The 19925-nt window shown below is 39.9% G+C and overlaps 2 protein-coding genes across 2 annotated transcripts in view; both read left to right on the top strand.

Moving 5' to 3' along the window:
• The first annotated feature begins 899 nt into the window (after positions 1-899).
• rexo2 (RNA exonuclease 2) lies at positions 900-5575 on the top strand. Its single transcript, XM_042499409.2, has 7 exons — positions 900-1188; positions 2252-2335; positions 2423-2500; positions 2768-2879; positions 2972-3080; positions 3794-3847; positions 5108-5575. The coding sequence occupies exons 1-7, from the start codon at positions 922-924 to the stop codon at positions 5229-5231; spliced, it is 828 nt and encodes a 275-aa protein (XP_042355343.1). The 5' UTR covers positions 900-921; the 3' UTR covers positions 5232-5575.
• Positions 5576-19605: 14030 nt separating this feature from the next.
• clmpa (CXADR like membrane protein a) overlaps positions 19606-19925 on the top strand; it is a 97117-nt gene continuing 96797 nt past the window's right edge. The window contains exon 1 of the mRNA XM_088088751.1: positions 19606-19847. The gene's annotated coding sequence lies outside the window, so the exon portion shown is untranslated. The remainder of the gene's footprint in view (positions 19848-19925) is intronic.

The following is a 19925-nucleotide window of genomic DNA, read 5'->3' on the forward strand; positions in this document are numbered from 1 at the left end:
TTTTCATTGTTGTTGTGAGTCTCTGTGCAAAATGAGCTGTCAGAATATCATGCATTGAAATATAATACTTATTATTATTATTAGTTGTATTAGTAATAATAATATTTTTTTATTTAACCTTTATTTAACCTCCCAAAAACCTCCTCAGATTAAAAATCTCCCTTTTAAAAGTGCCCTGACCAAGACAAGCAGCAATGTAAGTAACAGATGGACAACAAAAAACAAAAATGACAAATTCAAAATATACAATTCTAAACAAACAATATAAAACACAAAATTCCATAAATTCTAACATACAGAAGTCCTGAAACAGCCTTAAAATGTCCAAAGGGAACCAGTGAGTGCAGCTTTAACCCTTTGAAACCAGAGCTAATTGGCTTGATTTCTTTGGGGAAAAATGGGAAGAGGGCAATAAGCAACTTAAAAAGAAATTACCCCTAAATTACCTAAAAATAAATAAAACAAATTTTTTTTTTTAAAAAAATGAAAAGAAATTAACACAAACACTGAAAACAAGACCCAGAGAAAGTGCTTATAACCATAATAATGCTGTAACATAATTTTAAATATGTCATTATCATAGTCGTAAATATAGTTTTCCCCTAGCTTTTTTCTTTCTTTTTTCCTCTTGGCATTTCCCTGGCATTTTTAGAAATAATAATAATTTAAAAAAATCTATTTCCTTGCAATTTGTGGAACATTTCTCACAGAGCTGATCACTGCCTTCTTCCAATGTTTATGATTTTTTTTTTAAATCGCACCAGTGTTTTCAGGGTCCAAAGCATTAAACACTTTGGTAAATGTAAATATTATAACCTCTATCGATGTAATTGGACAAACAACCTGCAGAGGGCAACAAACGCATGCGCTGTTTGTGCGCCTGCCGCATATTTGAGCAGCAGAAGAAGAAGCCGGCGGCCCATGATGCCAGTGTGTCGGAAAGCTTCGGCATGGACTCTGGTTACCCTGCAGGGTCTCTGCAGGAGGACACAGCCCGTCCTCCGGTCCGGCAGCCAGGCAGCGTCTGTCTCTCACTTCAGTAGAGTCTCACAGAAGACCGCACCGTTCAGCCGACTTATAAACCCCCTCACGTCCACATTTGGATCCATTTTTGACGTCCAGGTGTCCAGAAGACTCAGCATGTCGTCCTCTGCCATGTCCCAGAGAATGGTCTGGGTGGACCTGGAGGCAAGTCACCGCTTAAAACCGGCTTTTATACGTTAACATCATGTCAGTTTGCTAACATTAGCCACACCAAGCTAACAAAAGGTAGTCAAAATGATGCTAATTATTCAAACCAGGTCGCTGTGTGGATAAATGTCGCGTTAAATCGTGTTACTAACGTTACCTGGGAACTAACGGTTGAGTTAAACGTTAGCTAACGTGGGAAAACACGTCAGTTGGGCTAACTACCTTCATATGCCAAAACATTATGAGGCTAAATAGGTTTTTTGTAGATATGCTAGTTGTCTAGTTTTTAAATGACAGTTTTGGATTATGCTAAAATGACGGTGTAGTTTAGCAGTAAACCCCGTGGGGGGTAAGCTATGACATATTAGCCATAAATTTAGGACGTGACTCAGCTTAGATTTGCTGTATCATGCTTTGTGTTTTCCAAAAATATCACTTGTCTTTGATTACTATGGTTTTAAAGCAACATAATGACGCACAAAATAACGCCCACAGATAGTATTGCTGTAATAGGCCTCTTCAAATTTAATTCAGTTTTATTTCTAAAGCCCATTATCGCCCAAGGGAAAAACTCTCCCCAAAAACCCCTGTAACGGGGCAAAAAATGGAAGAAACCTCAGGAGGAGCAGCTGAGGAGGGATCCCTCCTCCAGGATGGACAAACAAATAACAATTAAATTACAATAATGACAAAAAAGAAAGGGAAAGAGAGAGCGGGAGAGATGCACAGCAATAATGGTAACAACAGCATATCATGTAGTGATAGGTGTAAAATGACCAAATGCACTCTGTGATAGCATGTGATGTTACGTGCAAATACTGTGGGTGTTGATAAGAGTCCCGTGTGTATACTGATAGTGGAGGCATGATGCATAATGATGGTAGAAATTGTGCTTGTAAATACATTTGACCGCGAAGACTGCAGTTAAAATTTGAAAAAATGATGTTAAAGGGTTAATGATAATAGTCATGACTTTATTTACATCACACCTTTATTAAAACATAGTTTACAAAATGTTTTGACACGCGAAAAAATTTTTTTTGTTTTTTTGTTTTTTTAGATGACAGGCCTGGACATCGAGAAGGACCAGATCATTGAGATGGCGTGCATCATCACAGACTCTGACTTGAACATTTTGGCCGAGGTAACACAAACATTTACGCAAAATATTCGACTGCTGCTTCTTTTAAATCTGTCTCAGCAGTTAAAATTGTCCTTTTTCGGTTGACAGGGGCCCAACTTGATAATTAACCAGCCAAACGAGCTGCTGGACGGGATGTCAGAGTGGTGTAAAGAGCATCATGGGAAGGTAAGATGTCTTGTGGTCAGCAGCTTTGAAGATAGAAAATAAAATAGGGTGTAAAGCGATTTTTGCACTAAGCTGCAAATTTTAAACTCTAAATTAGTCAGAGTCTGAAAGAGAGACTGAATAAATAACAGATATTAAAAAAGAAGTGACAATTATATCATTTTCACTGGCCTCCATGCTGCTTTTTCACTGTTTCTCTGTTTTTGTCATATCATTCTTTTACAGTATTGTAAGAGAATAAATCTGTTTTGTGTGTCTGTGTCTCAGTCAGGACTAACGCAGGCTGTAAAGGACAGTAAAATCACCCTGGAACAAGCAGAGTATGAGTTCCTGTCCTTCGTCAGACAGCACACCCCGCCTGGATCCTGTCCTCTCGCCGGTGGGCTACTTTTTATTACCAGCTGCACAACTGTGATGTTACTCAACTGGTTTCACTCTTACAGGCGTCTCCTGTGATTCCTCTTCCTGCAGGTAACTCTGTGCACGCAGACAAGAAGTTCCTGGACAAGTACATGCCACAGTTTATGTACCACCTCCACTACAGAATCATTGACGTCAGCACCATTAAGGAGCTCTGCAGGTGAGTTTTTGTGTGGCTGTTTGTGCTGTTTTGCAAAGTTGCAGTTTCCCACATTTATTTCTCAGCTTTCTTAGCTTACCCAATGTGAATTCTCTGCAGCTGAAGCTCCGGTGTGCAGGATTTAGAGGGATATATTGGCAGAAGTGGGGTTTTAATATAACAAGTGTGTTTTCTTTCGTGCATAATCACCTGAAAATAACAACTCTGTTTTCATGACCTGAGAATGAGTCATTTATATCTACACAGGAAGCAGGTACTTGAAACTGCTATAATTAGTAAATTTATCAGTTTTAATCACCTGGTTTGTTTGAGAAACTTCTGCAGATAAATCGGCGCCGGATAAAAATCTGCTGAACAATAAACAAGTTGTAGCTGGTTGTGATCTGCAGTCCTCTCAGACGCCAAATCTCCTTAAATCTTTACACACCGAGCAGATGAATGTATGTGCTGGCTGAGGTTTGGTGTCTTCCTATGCAACTTTTTGGCCGAGACACAGGAAACATGATGCCGCTTGTTGTCTGATATCGGCTTGTTGTGTCTGGGCCTTTAAAGCAGAGTTTTAGTTTCACTCTGTCAAGTAGGTTTTGTATCTCAGTTAAAGTATCTCTTCTAAGCAGTAAATGAGCATAACTTAAAGACAGTACAGTATTCTCTTCAGTCTGACAGTATTATTACATAAAAGTGCTTTATTTTTGTTCTTTAAACGTCTACAGACGGTGGTTTCCAGAGGAGTACAAAAAGGTGCCTCTCAAGAAAGCAGCCCACAGGTATATGATGCAAAAACACATCAACAGAATCATGTGAAGCAGAGACACTCAACTTGCGGCCTGCGGGCCAAATTTGGCCCCCAATAGGATGCCGGGTGGCCCCCAAACCATTTTCTAATCCACAATAAAAATAAAGCGATTCACACAGGGAATTGTTTTTGTATTCTTAGTATACAGAAGCTGTCAGAGTGCATAAAACATCCAGTGGAAGATCTTCCACACCCCCCAACAGAGGTCCTAGCTAAGATCCTAATTTCCCTAAAGTTCTAGAAGTGTTCTTAAAATCCAAGAAATGTCCTAAAAACCTGCTTAAATCCTAAAAAATGTGATAAGATCCTGGAAATGTGATAAAATCTTGGAAATGTCCTAAAATCTTAGCAGTGTCCTAAATTCTGAGAAACTTGCTAAAATCCTAAAAATGTGAAAAGATCCTAGAAATGTTTTAAATTCCTAGAAATTTCCTAAAACCATAGAATTCTCCGAAAATCTTAGAAATGTGCTCATATCCTGGAAATGTCCTAAAATCCCAGAAACCTCTACTGGGCTGCTGTGACTGGCCCCTGGCCTCCTGTGATTTTGCAAAAGTGGCCAAGCAAAGCAAGTTGAGTATCCCTGATGTAAAAGATGACTATTTTTGTTTGTTTGTTTGATTTCGTTTTGCAGTTTCGGCCTTTTTGCCGTCAGTTGTTTTTACAGCGTCCTCCCCACAGTCACTGCTGACGTCTTTGGCATCACTGCAGCAGAGTCAGACAGACAGGCTGGAAACAAACCAACAGTTTATTCTACATTATGTAACCGCTTTCTTTGGAAATTAAATTAGAAGTAAAATGTCATTTCTAAGCCTCCATTGTACAGGAAGACTATGCAACTCCAGTAAGAACAGGGGGTCAAAGTTGAAGCAGGAAGTGGGTCTACAAACTCTGATAGATTTATTGAACAGACAGTTTGGGTAATAACTTCACCATTCATCTTTGTTTTCTCTTGAAAACACATTAAAATAGCCGGGGGCTTTGTTTAAAACCAGTCTGATCATGTTTCCCGCCTCAGTGGACTTCTCCTCAGTGGTAATGTCACGCTGCCAGATCTCAGTAATTAAGCTGGTAAGAACACGGGTATCATAACGAACACAGCTGATAGCAAAACCTGCGAAAATGAGTTCCGAGTTGAATCAAAAATGATCCTTTAAGCTCAAAGTTGAGAGGAATATGCATAATACAGGGAATGCAGTTAATTTGGTTTCTCCCTCCTTCCTCCCTTCAGAGCCTTGGATGACATCCAGGAAAGCATTAAAGAGCTGCAGTACTACAGAGAACACGTCTTCAAAACCACAACAGACGAGAAGAAGCGCAAGATAGTAGAAAATGGAGGCAGCAACAACAGTTAGCACGTGCGAATGAGACTGCAGAGCATTTATAGTTGCGTTGCTGCATTTCTTGAAGAAAGCAGTTCAACCATTTAGATCTGTGATTCACTGATTTTAGTTTCTTTTCACATTTAGCAGCCCAATGATCCTTTGTTTCAATATTGTTCAAAATGTAGAGGTTTCATCAAAGGGAGCAAGATTCTTGTAACAGTTTATTCAAAAGAAACCTATTTTTCCAAGTTTAAGAGAGGAACGTTTGAAAGTGACCTTGCCGTTTTGTATTTATTTATCTTCAGTCTGGGATTGACTTTCATTTTCCCTTGTTTTTAAAAATGAAACCAAATAAACCGTGATCCCTGAGGAAACGGTCGTTGATCCAGCGTCTCCTTCCTCAAACAAATACCACACACCAATGGTTCGGATTAAACACACATATTTTGTGCAACATTTTATTTATTGATTATGGTGGTGTTTTTGTCCCACAGTGCAATCCAATGAAATGCTAGAGCAATTCACAGAATGGCTGATGTGAAACAAACAAACCTGAAATGTTTTGGAAAAAAACTGATTATGCAGTATTTCAGTTTCTTTTTAACTGTCAAACTAAAATTGTGAAGTAGTGTGTGATAAATTGTGTATACAGCAGTGTACTGTTGACCTGTAGCAACACTAGATGGCAGTGTTCACTTTGGTAAGATTTGAGGTGCAGCATGTTTTGTTTTACAGTAGGGTGGAAATAAAAAAAAACTTAGATATTGAGAAAATGCTTTAGATAAAGGTGATTAAGATTTAAATGAATTCATATTGTTTAATAATGAAGAAATATGACTCAGATGTAATGCATAACTCATCAAAATCATTGTTTGGTGTCACAAGGATCAAATACAAGAGCTTTGTTAGTGTTGTATACATGATTTTTTTTTGTGTGGATTAACAGCCTTTTATAGACATTTCAGTTTGAATTTTTAAGCAGCACAGGTTAAAAGGATTTTACTGAACCTCTCCATCCTTTGCTCTGCTTGTTCAAAGTTTATGATTTATTATTCGTCGGCTGAAATTGCTAATTGACACTGTGCATCCAGACCCCCTCATCACATTTTGTCATGTTGCTTCATGCTTAAATAATCTAAATTTATCTTTATCCCATAATGACATAGCAAAAAGAGGATGTTAGGTTTGTTATTTGTTGTTGTTGTAAATTTACTCAAAAACTGAAGTAATCAGACCTGTTGCTTGGATACTTGAAGTTCAGGTGCATCTCATTTCTCCTGCACATCATCCCACATGTTGGGTTTTATGACAGAATGGCCAGGAGGAGGAGGAGGAGGTCTTATCTCGGTGAAAGATAGTTTTACCTTGAGAAAAAACAAAACAAAAAAAAAAAGCAAGTCAAGGACTCTTAGTAGGGGTGGTTTACATGCAAACAGTTCTTGCATGAAATGTTAGACTTTTGTTGCGGTTTAGTCTTTCGTTCAAATGAAAATGGCATTTTCGAGGCTTGAAAGTGCAAACTTTTGAAACCGGTTTCGGAGTGTAATTTTTTATTAAATTTTTGCTGTGTAAACGAAAACAGTGATGTCACGGCCGCGCTTTGCGCATTACGTTTCAGACAAATATCCATGTGGGAGTAGAGGACAACAACGACGATGGCGGACTTCTGAGCTGTGTTTGTGCTGCTGTTCTGAGTTTATTAACGATGTCGGTTCTCGTGCGTTAGTCATCGTCTTCTTGTTTTTTTATACTCACCACTCTGTTTCACAAAATACAGAGGTAGCCTTTTGTCGGTTACAGTTTGTGACCATAATTGGCAGTTAAAGTGAAAGCCAATCATGGGTTCCCAGATCCTAGACAGAGCTTTGTCCGCTTGGTGTTTTGCCTCACTCTTTTTTGTTTGTGCGATTTCGTAGCTCTCCCTTGCGTGCTGCTTAGAGTCTGGCACCTGGTCACTACGTTTTGAGAAAGTCCCAACCTCAACTACACATTGTACCCAGGAACATCCAAATAAACCTCAGACTGTCATGCCGGAGTCTGGTGTTCACTACCCGTCTGAATGTTATGTTTACACCGTTCATGTGCCTTTTTTGCTGCACCTGCATCATAATCCCACTCTGTGCTTGTGTTGACATCACGGTCGCTGCATCTTGGAACGTCAGTAGCAGACGCAGAAGGATACCTAAAGTGTAATATGTAGACGCAGAATTTCAGAAGGTGGAAGATTCACCTATTAACACTCTAAGCACGCAGCCAAGACACAAAATACACACATATTTTAAACATAACCTGTACCTCCCAGACCAGACTGGATTTAATTAAAGTAGGGACTGTGGAGGGAAAATGGTGCTGCAGGGTTTCTATTGTGCAAAGAACTCTTTTTCAAATCAGTCGATCTGGTACAGTATCTCAGCAGCTGACATTTCATCTTAAATTAGTCGTGTGTGTAGTCTGCACACGGCATTGGAATTTCATTGTCGACTCATCACAAATTCTCCAGTCCCCACCCCACCTCTGCCACCCTCTACTGCCATTTCTCTTTTCTTCTCAAATACAAATCGATGGGGGAGCAGACAACGTGTGCTTTTCACACACACACATCCCCGCACACCGTGTGAACATGTGACAGCCCTCAGACTCAATCCCAGCCTCCCAGATTTGACTTAATCTGACAAGGCAGGTCATGAAAGGGAAGGCGTAAAGCCTCTTCTAACCCAACTTCAAAGTGAGGTAGAGGATGTGGAGATGAATAGACAGTGTTCTGACCTGGACTGTGTGCATCCATGCTGTGGTGTGAAAACTCTGTGGCCGCTGCCTGACCCCTGACGTGCAGCCAAACTGTCACTCAAATCTTTGTTAGCTTTGTGTTTTTACTTTGACGGACAGGTTGAGACATCTGCTTCAGCTTTATGCTCACATTTATGCTCACTACGATTCAGTCTTTGCATCCACCACCATATGATAACACCCCCTTTTAAACCAGATTCAAGTGGCTACTTTAAGTAAATGGGAACAGAGTGCTGTAATAACTGATGCCTGACGGGTGTTATTATATAAGGAGTATGATCAGTTATTAGATGTACTGCATCGTAACATAAACCTACAGCAGTGGTTCTCAATTTTCAGCCCCCAGACGAAATATGGCCCCCAATAGGGTGCTAGGTGGCCCCCCCAACCATTTTGTAACTCACAATAAAAATAAAGTGATTCATATTAGGTATTGTTTTTGTACTTTTAGCATACTCCAGGTGCACAAGTGCTTAAAACAGCATCAAATTAGAGCTTATTTATTTTTTAAAAAATACCACTGGAGGATCTCGTGCAACCCCCAACAGAGGTCGTAGCTAAATCCTTAATATCCTAAAATCCTAGAAGTGTAACATTTGTATAATGTGGCAGATATGTTAAAACTGAATGTGCTTTTCAACAACGCTATGGGTAATGCGATTTTATTTCGGCACAAAAACCAGTTGGTTGTGATCATGCCTGACTGGTGGTACTGGAGTAGATGTGGATGAGAGTCCAAATTTGGAAAATTTTGTTCCCTTGTCCACTTTCCTTACGGTTTGCATGGTTATGGCTTGGAGAAGATTATGCTGGTGCTTAAAGTAAAGTTTTTGGGGGTGTAATAATGGCAATGATGTCTCACAAAAAAACCCTAAAACATCCATTTTATTGTTTGTTTTAGTCTCAAACATAGACTGTATGAATAATGGACGTAGCTACCGTGACGTGACCCATTGGTTTGTGGACTGTGGTTCAGTTTGGCATTCTGGTTGTCACCATCTTGGTTTTTTGGAGGCAGAAGTAAACATGTTTGTAGAAGAGGATGGAGCTGTGGAGTACCCGATTCTAATCTTTCCCATTAAATAAAAAAGACAAATGTTAAGAGGTATTAGTGTTTTTTTTTGTGCAGTAGGAGAGGGCTCATATATATTCCAACGGCTTTTTGGTATTTGTACTGTACATGGAAGAAGAGGTGGGTGTGTATATGTGTATACCCACCACTGTATAAAAATGTCTTTGCAAGCTATGACAGATTCTCACAGTTTTGTCTTGAAACATGGTCTGGACCAAAGAGAAAGTTAGTAAGTGTTGTTGCTGAATCGTTGGTATTTGTCATGGACCCTGTATTATGTTGTTATGTCACTCCTTATATGCGATGTTGATCAATAACCCTGTTAATCCAGCACAGGAATAGTGTATAATGAGGAGTTTGTGATAGGGGACAATAAAAAACTTAAAATATTGCACTTTCAGGAGGTCAGTTCGAGTGTTTCTTTGCCTACAGCACACATTTGACAGTTGTCATACATTATTTGCAGCTATAAAAGTTTTTAGCTACTAGTTGACATCGGTCATTTAGATTTTACATTGAGGACTTGGGCAGAATATTCACGTGTATTTGTCTAGATTATGACAAGGGACATATTTCATCATTACCACTCGGATGACATTACAGTTTCAGACCTTTCAGGAAAGCGTCTGCTTACATGCATCACTAGGTCTTTGGTATCACACTCAGCAATGCTTGTGATGAAATTTTCACAGCCTTTTTGTGTCCTGCCCCTCTACCCTTGCTACTTTGGAAGGCACCGCTGCAAAGTGCACTCAACCTTCATGTTCGCTGTCATCAAGTTTGCTGGTATTCTGCAAGATGCACACCTTAAGGAAACTTCCAGGCTTCTCTGTGAGTGTTTAATCTCTGCAACAAGCACCAGGCGCAGGCCTGTGGTGCAGTACAGCAGCAGGCTGATCGTCTCTGAGGTGCATTTGACAGAGCTGTGCCCCTGCTTGCTGTGTTTGGCTACTTCAATTAAGAGCAGGGTGGGACGGGGCTGTGCGGCTTTAAGGGAGGGAACCATGAGACAACTTGCCATATGTCCCTGCTTCAGAGAAACCAGTGTTTGCCATCAGCAGGCTTTCACCCTCTCAGCAAGCCTTTGATCTGCGTGTCTGTGTACATGTCATTGTGTGTGTATGTGTGCATATGCTTGCAGCTGCATAATGTTAATGAATAACCTGATGTCATCAGCACCAAGCTGTGGAGGTGATTCACATCTAACTGCAGAGCTGTAGTCTTTGCTAATGATCAAACTGACCTTGCATGATATCAGACAGAATTGTCAACTCATTACACTCTGTTTCCATCTTCAGTCTGACATTGCGTCCACACTAACAGCGTCCCGTGGGGGAGGGGGATTAGCCCGGCAAGACCGTCCTGATGACGTGGGCTTAACATTCTGTTGCTCTCTATCAGTTTGGACTTGCTGCCGCCCCAAAAACTTTGAGTGGGTGGGAGTACTTGCCTTGATAGACAAAGTCCTTCAGCTTATCCTTATGTTGGCACTAGCCTCTACCACACAAAAAGACAGCAACAGTCGATTCAACATGTTCTCATATCACCCTATTGGTGCCCCCATGCTCCTTATATTACATTGTTATTGGCAGCGTTTTTAACCTGACTTACCTTACACGGCAACCGTTGTTAAACATCCCAACAAACACAAAGCAAAACCATAGTAACAATTGGGTAATGTCGGCCGTGTGATGCTAACAGTTAGTTCTGCTACTGTGTGTGCAGGCTTACAAACTGCCCTCGAAAGTTTCGGAGAGGCCTCTATCTGCCTTGAAATCTGTGGCAAAAATAATTTAATTAAAAAAAACAAACATTAAAAGATATTTTTCACATGAGCATGATAGTATGAGCTTGATATTGTTTTCTTCTCTATAAAAGGTTTTGCTAAAATAGCCAAAATTGGACTTACTTGAAGATTTGGTGACCTTTTTGGAGCCACATTAAAATTATAGTAAGAGATGTGTTGAAAAAGTCGAAGATATTTCAAAATGTGTCCACTTAAAAGCACAACTCACAAAATCATGTGATCTGATGAGGCTAAACAGATGCTTAAGTAAAAGACAACGAAATGCAGAGTCGATAAAGAATTAAATATGCAAATTTTTAAGAGATAATGAGATAAAAAAATAATTTAAAAAAGAGAGATTATAAAGCAATATTAAGCTATTATGGGCTTTTTCCCAGAAATAATTGTCTCTTTCGTGTTAGTCTTCAAATGTGCGTCTCAAATATGCGATTGGCAGTTGTTCTTATTGCTTAGACACATTTCTGATCACAGCACAAAGATACAAGTACATCCTCAATAGCTGTGTCTGTGTACTGGTGCCGTTTGTAGCAGAACATAGACACTTAAATACACTAAATCTTTATTCAAATACATACTAACAACATACTACAAACAAACATTAACCCAAAAAAACAGTATTCAGCTTCATAAATGTCTGCTGCATGACAGATGTGCACTCTGTAGCAGATTGTTCAGCCTTTTCTGACTCACACATGATCACTTGGAAATAACAAAGTACTGCCACAAACTGCTGCAGCAGTCCAGCTGTCGGACATGCCAGCCAGGCGGGCTCTCTCTGTCTCTGCTGTCCATCACCAGTCGTTGTGTCATCTATCTCGGCAGTGCGGGGCTGTCAGACTGCCTGTCAATCACCTGTCACACCTGGCCTGTGTGTGGGTGGGCAGTGTTGACCACTCAGCTCTTTGACAGGAAAAACAAGACAGTGTACAGTATGTGTGTGTGTGTACATGCTCCTATCAGTAAATAGCTTTGTGATGATCTTGCGCCTATATTTTGGCAAATATCTGACTTGTTTTATTATCTAATGAAACATATGCAATATGGAGCCATAGCAGAAGTCTGAGTGTTTGTTAGCAGTATGTTTTAATACAATATTTCTTGGTCTAAAACACTGGTGTTGCATTTGGTAAGTTACGTTATTAGGCTAGGACAAACTAAACAGCACATTTTTATAAGAAATGGCCAAAAAAAATTGGCATGATATAACTAAAAAGTTAAAGAAAATTAAGGAAAAAATGAAAATTAATAAAACAACAAAAAACATTTTTTCCATACCCTAATTTTATATATGCATATATGTATTATTGTATATTTTCATTCTATATTTTTCCCTTTTTTTTCATATTGAACACCCCTCCCCGCCCCACCTTTTAAGAATTTTTTTTGCAATTCGTGGGACATATCTTGCCATGTTGCTTATTGCTTTCTCCCCCTTTGTTATACAAAGAAATCAATCCAGTTTCATCATATTTCAGAGGTTTAAAAGCTTGTGAAAGGTGCTGAGTGCCGCACAACAAAAATGATGTTGATCCAGCTGTTCAAGGGTTAAAGGAAAACAGTTATATCAGTGCAGAGTGGAAATTACATGTAAGTCTACCCATATGCTGATTCAACAGTGCATTTGTATGTGACATAATGTCCATGCATGCAACAATGCTATAATCCCATTACAAGAAGCTTTTATCTGAATAACTGCAGTGAGGAAAATCCATTTACAAGGGATTTGGTACAACATTGAGAGCCCAATATTCTTCAAAGGTGACACAGTTCTGTTTATATTAAGCTGTGTCTGTATACACTGATGTGTTCACATGTTTGAAAGTGTGCACAGTCCATGCAGACCCCTACAGACATGGCAGATGACAGTAGTGGAAAGTATAATTTTGGCTCAAGTAGATCAGGTGTGAAAACTTAACCACAAAAATTACTCTGAACAAAAAAATTAAATGCAATACTTTTGTTTCCCCCCCATTTTTCACAGGTTTAAGTTTAATATCTAAAGGCCCTGACACACCAAAACAATAGTCAGACGTCTGCCAATGTCAGGCCGATGGGGAGTGTCTGCGGTCCTCTTCATCGCAGTGTGTCCTGCACCATTGGCGCTTGTCGATGCTTGTCGGCTTTTTTTCACTCTGATTGGCTGCTCAGCTCAGCGCACAAGAAGAGAAAAATGGAAACAAAAGACTTAAGTCAAGAGTCAAGTGAGGTCGAAACAAACCCGTTACAAAAGGTAAGTTTTTCTTGGCGCAGAACGTACATGCTGGTTGGTTGTTTGATGTGTTCATGTACAAATTTTTGGCCGAGACAAGGCGTCGTGATGTAACATAACAGGAGGCCATGTTTTGCCATTAGTTCTCTGAGTGTAAATAGCAATTTATATAATAAATAAGAGTCAAGGAGTAATTTTCAGGATGTTATTTACATTTACCTTATATCATATAACTGTCGAGTGAAAATAATCTTCCTTGCCTCAGTTTTTTAACAAATCCCCTGTTATTCTTACATAATTGATGAATAATATGTGGAGCGTTTAACCTGATTTGATCCTAACGTGACATTTTCATTTGATTAGACTGAGGTATTTACAAGTACTAATAATGACCGTGTTTATTCAGCACGTCTGTGACCTTTTTTAGCATCGCCATGATGGTTTGAATGTCTTAGTGTTTTTTCCTTCCTGTCAAGCATTAAACATAACAGTTTTTTTTTTTTGTTTTTTTTTTGTTTTTAATTTCTTCTCCTGAAAATAACCAGATTGAAATATATTCCATTACTTTCACAAATTTTGCCTGCAGCAGCTTCAATCTAAATTTATCTACACTGGCCTTCCAAAACCTGTAACAGACCAACTCTAATGCGCATAAAATTAGAAGTTAGTGAGTTTCCTAAATGATTAAGTTCAGACGAACATCCAGCGAGTGGAGCTGTCCTGTTTTCCTCTCCAGTGACATCCTGATTCCTAGGATATGCCATGAATCATTCAAAAGCGTTGCGAACACACTGCCCCCGGCTCACTCCTTTCACTAGCTGTCGCTGCTCTTCTCAAAGTTAGGGAAGAGAGTGACGCACAGCGAGCGCGGGCCTTACAGCTCAGGCTCAGCACTGACACACTCACAAGGTCAGACACTGTACATGACAAAAGCCTAACAAGAAGGGACAGTGCGTCTGGGAGGACAGACATTTTAATATAGCTCCTCAGCCAAGCTTTGTCTTAATAAGGAGACGTCCGACGCTGCTTAATAGACGGAGATGGAGAAATCAGTGGAATGTTTATGCAAGCTTATTTGTAAGGACTCTTAATACAGCTGCACCATGCAAAACTTTTATGTCAAAATATAACATTATTATCAGTCTGCATCATCTTAGGGACAGATTGCTTTATCACATATTTTTGATGATCCTGTTATGACAGACAAGCTTTGTTCTGTGCTCGAGGTGCCTTTAGGTCGAGTTTTGTTCACCATGACAAGTGTTCATGTGACTAATCTGCTGTGATATTAATGTGGCTGTAAGTGGAAACAATTTTGGCAGGTGGAAGGAGTGGTAAATAAATACAACAAACACAGGACTTTACCCTGGTGCCCGCTGTTCACTTCCCTTTATGAATGTAGAGCCAAACCATGATGTTTTTTTCTAAACCAAACCACCAGCTGTTGTCGATGTCCCAGCATTGGTTGGCATGTGCTTTTGTTGCCTAAAACCAGCCACACGCTTTTGTTGCCTAATCCTGACCATGTGCTATTGTTATTGTCCCGGCATCGGTTGCGACATCCCGCAATATTAACAGCAGACGCAAGAGGATACTTAAAGCATAATATGTAGACGCTTAAATAAACTGACAAAGTGGCATTATGTGACGACATGTTTGTAGTGTGCAGGTTGCAGGGGGAAAAATGTAATGGATAAAACGAAATAAAGCAAGAAAATAGCTGACAACGAGCTCAAGACATAGCAACCATCTTGGGCAGAGCCCCCAAAAATGTCTTCCGGTGTTAATGTACAGTATTGTCAATTGGTTAGCAACAGTGTTTAACCACCCAGACTTGACTTTCTACTTTGCAAACACGCAATGATGAGTTCAGTCTGAAGACAACATGATGAGCCCAATTTGTTTCATACTGTATTAAAAGCAATCTGAAGGTAGCAGGCCACATTGATAAATCTGCAGCCTCTGGTTTAAATAGTGCTGCTCCGAGCTCAGTAACATTGCACACATTGTTCACTCTTCCTTGATTTAATTGTGAGCAGGCTGCTACAGAATCACCTCACACACCTCTATACACATCAGACTGGCTGGTTTGAAATTGGTACTCTGTTGAAAATGCTGCATTACCTGCAATCATTAATATTGTGCATCATTACCTCTGTTTTTAATCATTTGCAGTGCATTACTAAGCAAAGGCAGCTCAATTGTGATTTCCTGTATAGGAGTTCATCAGAAAGTTGTTGAGAAGCCAACATATGTCTCTAGGTTTGACATTAATGTTCATGTCTATGGAAAGTTGTCATATGCTGAATTTGTCATTATGGCTGATGTTTGAGTAAGAGTCAGTCTTATGTTTGTCAAGGATTTTTTGTCCTGCTGCTTCACAGAACATTTGAATAGAGGGATTAGAGGAATGGGGAATTAATTAAGTTTTTGGTTTAAACACAGGTTTATTAGTCCTTTGTGTTTCAGGATTGCCAAACATATGTTCCAGTTTGATATTTCTGGAAGAGCAAAATATACAGTATGTGCTTTAATAAGAATCAGCTGTGTGTGTTAGAACAAAGCTTAGAATATGATGAAGACGGTTCTTGCTCGTCTGTTGGTGAACAGTCTCTCTCTGGCTCTCTTTGCTTGCTTTTTTGGCTCGGCATCATATTGTCTTGTCATGATCCTCCTATAATCTTTGTCACATCCCGTTCTTCCACATAAGGTCATGTTTTGTTGTTTTTCATGTTTACCCAGTGTTCCTGTTTTATTTTTATTCTTGTCTCATTTCAGATTCACTTCCTGTCAAGTTTCCTGCCTGTATGTTTGCATGCACCGCTCTAATCTGTATTTAGTGTGCCTCTTCCCATCTATCTGTTCCAGATCTTCTTTGCCTCAGTGTGAGAGTTCCTGCATTTCATCTTTGTATTCCTAGTTTAGAACTTTGTCACTCTTTATTACCTACTTTTGCCTGCAGATTTGCCTGTTGGACTGATTGCCTGATTGTGATTGTCTTTTGCCTTTTCCTGTGATTTTCATGCAGGAGTCTGGCGTTTGCTTCCTGACTGAATGCAATGGTTTTTTTTCCTACACCTTACCATGTGTCCTTTTGCCTAATTCTAACCATCATGTGTTTGTTGACATCCCCGTATTGATTGTCATGTGCTTCTGTTGTCTAAGCACCATCCCACCGTGTGCATTTCTTGACATCACGGTAGCAGCATCAAGGAACGTCAACAGCAGTAGCAGAAGGATACTTCAGGCATAATATGAAGACGTGGAATTCCACTGCAAAGTGGTAATATTTGACAACTTGGGATGAGAGCCTGTTCCTTTATGTCGACATAATTACAGACAAATTATCATCCCAACTTATCTCATGGTGCCACTCTGTCAGTGACCTTCTGCGTCTACTTATGAAGTTTTAGATATCCCTCTACATCGGCTGTTTACACTCCAGTTTGCTGTGATGTCAACAAATGCACATGTGGAGCATGGTCCTTACAGCGCAGGCCGTCACAGCGATGGTCTGCCAGCATATAGTGACAATGAAGGAGGTCATGATAGTGTACCTTTTAACAGAGGCAGCGTTGGAGGCGATGGTCTGTGAAACCATTAAAAACATTGTGACATGTGGACAGTAAATTCTTTTTACTAGATTACTGATGGACGGATGTTTCATATGGTCGTATTTTGCTTGAATTATACAACACTGCCCCTGTGATTTTGCAGTAGTACGATCCTGTGTCATCTTTAAGCTTCCAGAAAATGTGCACAAATATGGACAAAATGAACTCAGAGTTTAGACAAAAGGCTCCGTCCCTCTCCGTGTCCAACACTAAGCATAAATGAGCCCTTACTCTCTGTCTTTCTCCTCCTCTCCTCATCCCACTCTTCTCCTCGCCTCAGCTCCTTCCAGTGCTTTAAAAAATTACAGCACATTGATTTTGTTGGGGACCTCAGTGGAGTACAGTTCAACCTGAGAAATTGTGTGTCTAGTGTGTGTGTGTATCCAGAGCAAAGCTGGCCAATCAGAGAGGACCAGGCTCAAAGGTGCTGATGCAGCTCCTTGGCTATATGGGATTGTCTCATCCCATCAAGTGACGTTATGGATTGAATATTGACGTACGCTTGCCTGCCAGCCACTGAAACAAGACAGCAAGGACAACAGATACAGTCCAACCAAGGCAGATGGAGAGCCAGCTTCTTTAAACATCTTTTGCTGTAGAAATTGAATTTGGTATCTCGAAGGGAAAAGATGCTTGTATTAAGTATAGCATGTCTGAAGGGGACAACTCTCAAGGAAAAGACAAAAGCCTTTTGAATAATGCAAGCATCTGCTGGTCAAAGAAGTTTAATTCACTCCATGTCTTGTTGAAGATTGATAAAGACACTGTAATGGCTTATATAAAAAACAACAACAAAGGTTTATCATAAACTATAAATCACAGCCTATATACGGATTTCCTTATGACGGTTTATCAGGTGTTCGGGCTGTGGGTTTACTGCTGCAAAGGAAGAGCAGCTCAGCACTTATCATCCTAATGCCAGCCACATGTCAGCAGCAGCTGCAGTCCTCCATCAGCTGCAGTGCTCTTATGCACTTATTATTTCATAGCACTCATAGCCAGACAAGTCATTGACAAGACAAGGTAATTGTTTTGCAAGTCATAAGTAGGTCTTGGCTTTGAAGTCTTGAGTCAAGTCCTGAGTCAAGACCAACAAGCCTTGATCAAGTCCAAGCTCTCTACTTTGTGTTTTAAGTCATTATGGGGACTATGCTAAATATAATCCCATTTAATTGAAAATCTAATCATTTAAATGTAAAATTATTAAATTTGCCTTGGTATGTCACTACTCATCTTCTTTGGACTAGGGTTGTGGTTTGACATCATTTTATCAAACCTGGATCTAATGTTGAATATCTTATTTGATCCATTTGTCTTTAGCTTTCTAATTTGTAACAAAGTGTAAAAATACTAAATCCATAGATTAAGCCAGCTTGTTTTCATTCCAAAGTCATCAGATACCACCGCTTTTGCAGTGTTTTCAGCAAAAGTTAACACAAGTTATTTTGTACAACTTGTGCTTTGCTATTTAATGCAGTGACTTACTGGTAAATAGAAATATCCTTGAGATTCTGGACTCTGCACATACTGCTCGGTCTCGTAGAAGCTCACCAGGAGATAAAACATCAGCACTGTACGACCTGTGCAAAGCTTTGACTAAGATGTTGACCATGAGTTCAATTAGACACAGGTGAAGGCTGATAATTAGCTGTTCCTTAAATCGATCATGCCGTGGGTAATGATAGAAATTTAGGCTAATTATTAGCTGTTCCTTTAATCAATCATGCCTAGGGTAATGAATGAAATTTGGTGTTGCAGACATTGGAAGGAGATTGCTTTAGTGAAACCTTGGCATTAATCTTGATTGACCTACAGAGTGATCTACTGCTGTGCGGTGCCCCAATGCCCTCAGAATAAATGGAGACAAAGATACTGTCGTAAAGAGAAGGGAGAGTTAAAACACATATATGATTTATTATGTAGTAGTACCCTAGATGTTGTTTTGTTGAGTATATTCAGAGAATATGTAGTTTACTAAGAACACACTGTAATCTCAATTTACAGATGTGAATAGTGGAGCTTGCTCAACAAAATTTCTTCATTCTTGCAAATTGTAGCACTCAAAGAAAGGTTCAGTACAAATACAAATTTTTCATTTCAATATATCCAACAAGACAGAGTGGACCAGGCAAATGGATCCTAGAGGCGGAAATTTTTTGGACGAACATCATACTGATCATTTTTGCTTGGCAAACTAAGCGTGCAAGCATGTCTCAAATAAAATCCATTCATGAAATATTACTTATTTGCTGTGCAGGAAAAATAACAAATACCTGGACTATGTTCGCCACATTTTATTTTTTATTTTTCGGTGCAGTGCTACAATCTTGTGCCACATGGAAGATGGAAGTATGGAAGAGTTGAGCATGCAAAGTGCAGGACTGTGAAACCAGAAAGCATCCAAAACTGGTTAAGGGATAGATCATAGTTTTAGTAAAATTTTAATGAAGTAAACAAGTCGTGTCTAGTGTTTCAAGTCTGTGTTTACTTTATCAAACGTTAAGGATGGGGTTGAGTTCTTGCAAGAGCAGTTACAAGATGGGATCAACCAAGTGCTATGAGTGCCTAAACTTAACCATAAAAAAGTATTTTCCATCCATATACTAGTTGGTCTCAGACTCTTCTGTCTGTCCCTAATCACCTGATCATCATCCTGCTCACCTGTTTCCACCTTCCCTCGTTAGCCCTGAAGTGTACCTGACTGCCTGCCTCCTTGCACCTCTCACCTGCTTCATTTCTGTTCATCGCTTGCCTTTCCTGAGCAGGCTTTCCTGTCACATGTCTTCCCTAATCCTATATCTCCTTAAACTAATGAACCTTCAATGGACCTGTTGAAGAGCTACTGTGATATCTAGCGGCCGTCTCTCATCCGGTCTCGTTTTTCCATTTTCAGGGGTTGCCCCTCCAAAGTCCCCAAAGCCTGCATAATCCAATGCCACAGACAACCAGGAGGAACCCTTTGCAGCCCTATCCAGCCTTGGATGCCCATTATGGTTCTGCCTATGCCTCCATCCTCCTGACTGCCCTCCTTAGCAGTCTTGCCTACAGTGCCACCCTCCTGACCACAATCTATACCTACTTCTGTCCTGCCCTCAGGCTGTCTGCCTGCGGTCTCCTGCTCTGCCGCTGTCCAGCCCCCAGGACATCCGCCTGTCAGGTCTGTGTTTCCATCAATTTGGAGTTTATTTGTCTAGAGATTTTGTTTCTCCTGCTGATCAAACATTCCCTAATCCTG

This window comes from Plectropomus leopardus, chromosome 15 (assembly GCF_026936395.1).
Source record: "Plectropomus leopardus strain MGB_pleo_1.0 chromosome 15, ASM2693639v1, whole genome shotgun sequence".
Taxonomy (NCBI): domain Eukaryota; kingdom Metazoa; phylum Chordata; class Actinopteri; order Perciformes; family Serranidae; genus Plectropomus; species Plectropomus leopardus.

What these genes read in the sequence shown, in the direction of transcription:
- rexo2 (XM_042499409.2), top strand. Translation starts at nt 922, where the DNA reads ATGATGCCAGTGTGTCGGAAAGCTTCGGCATGGACTCTGGTTACCCTG. An exon ending in TGGATCCTGTCCTCTCGCCG is followed by an intron (nt 2,880 to 2,971) that starts GTGGGCTACTTT and finishes CTCTTCCTGCAG; the next exon opens with GTAACTCTGTGCACGCAGAC. An exon ending in ACCATTAAGGAGCTCTGCAG is followed by an intron (nt 3,081 to 3,793) that starts GTGAGTTTTTGT and finishes AAACGTCTACAG; the next exon opens with ACGGTGGTTTCCAGAGGAGT.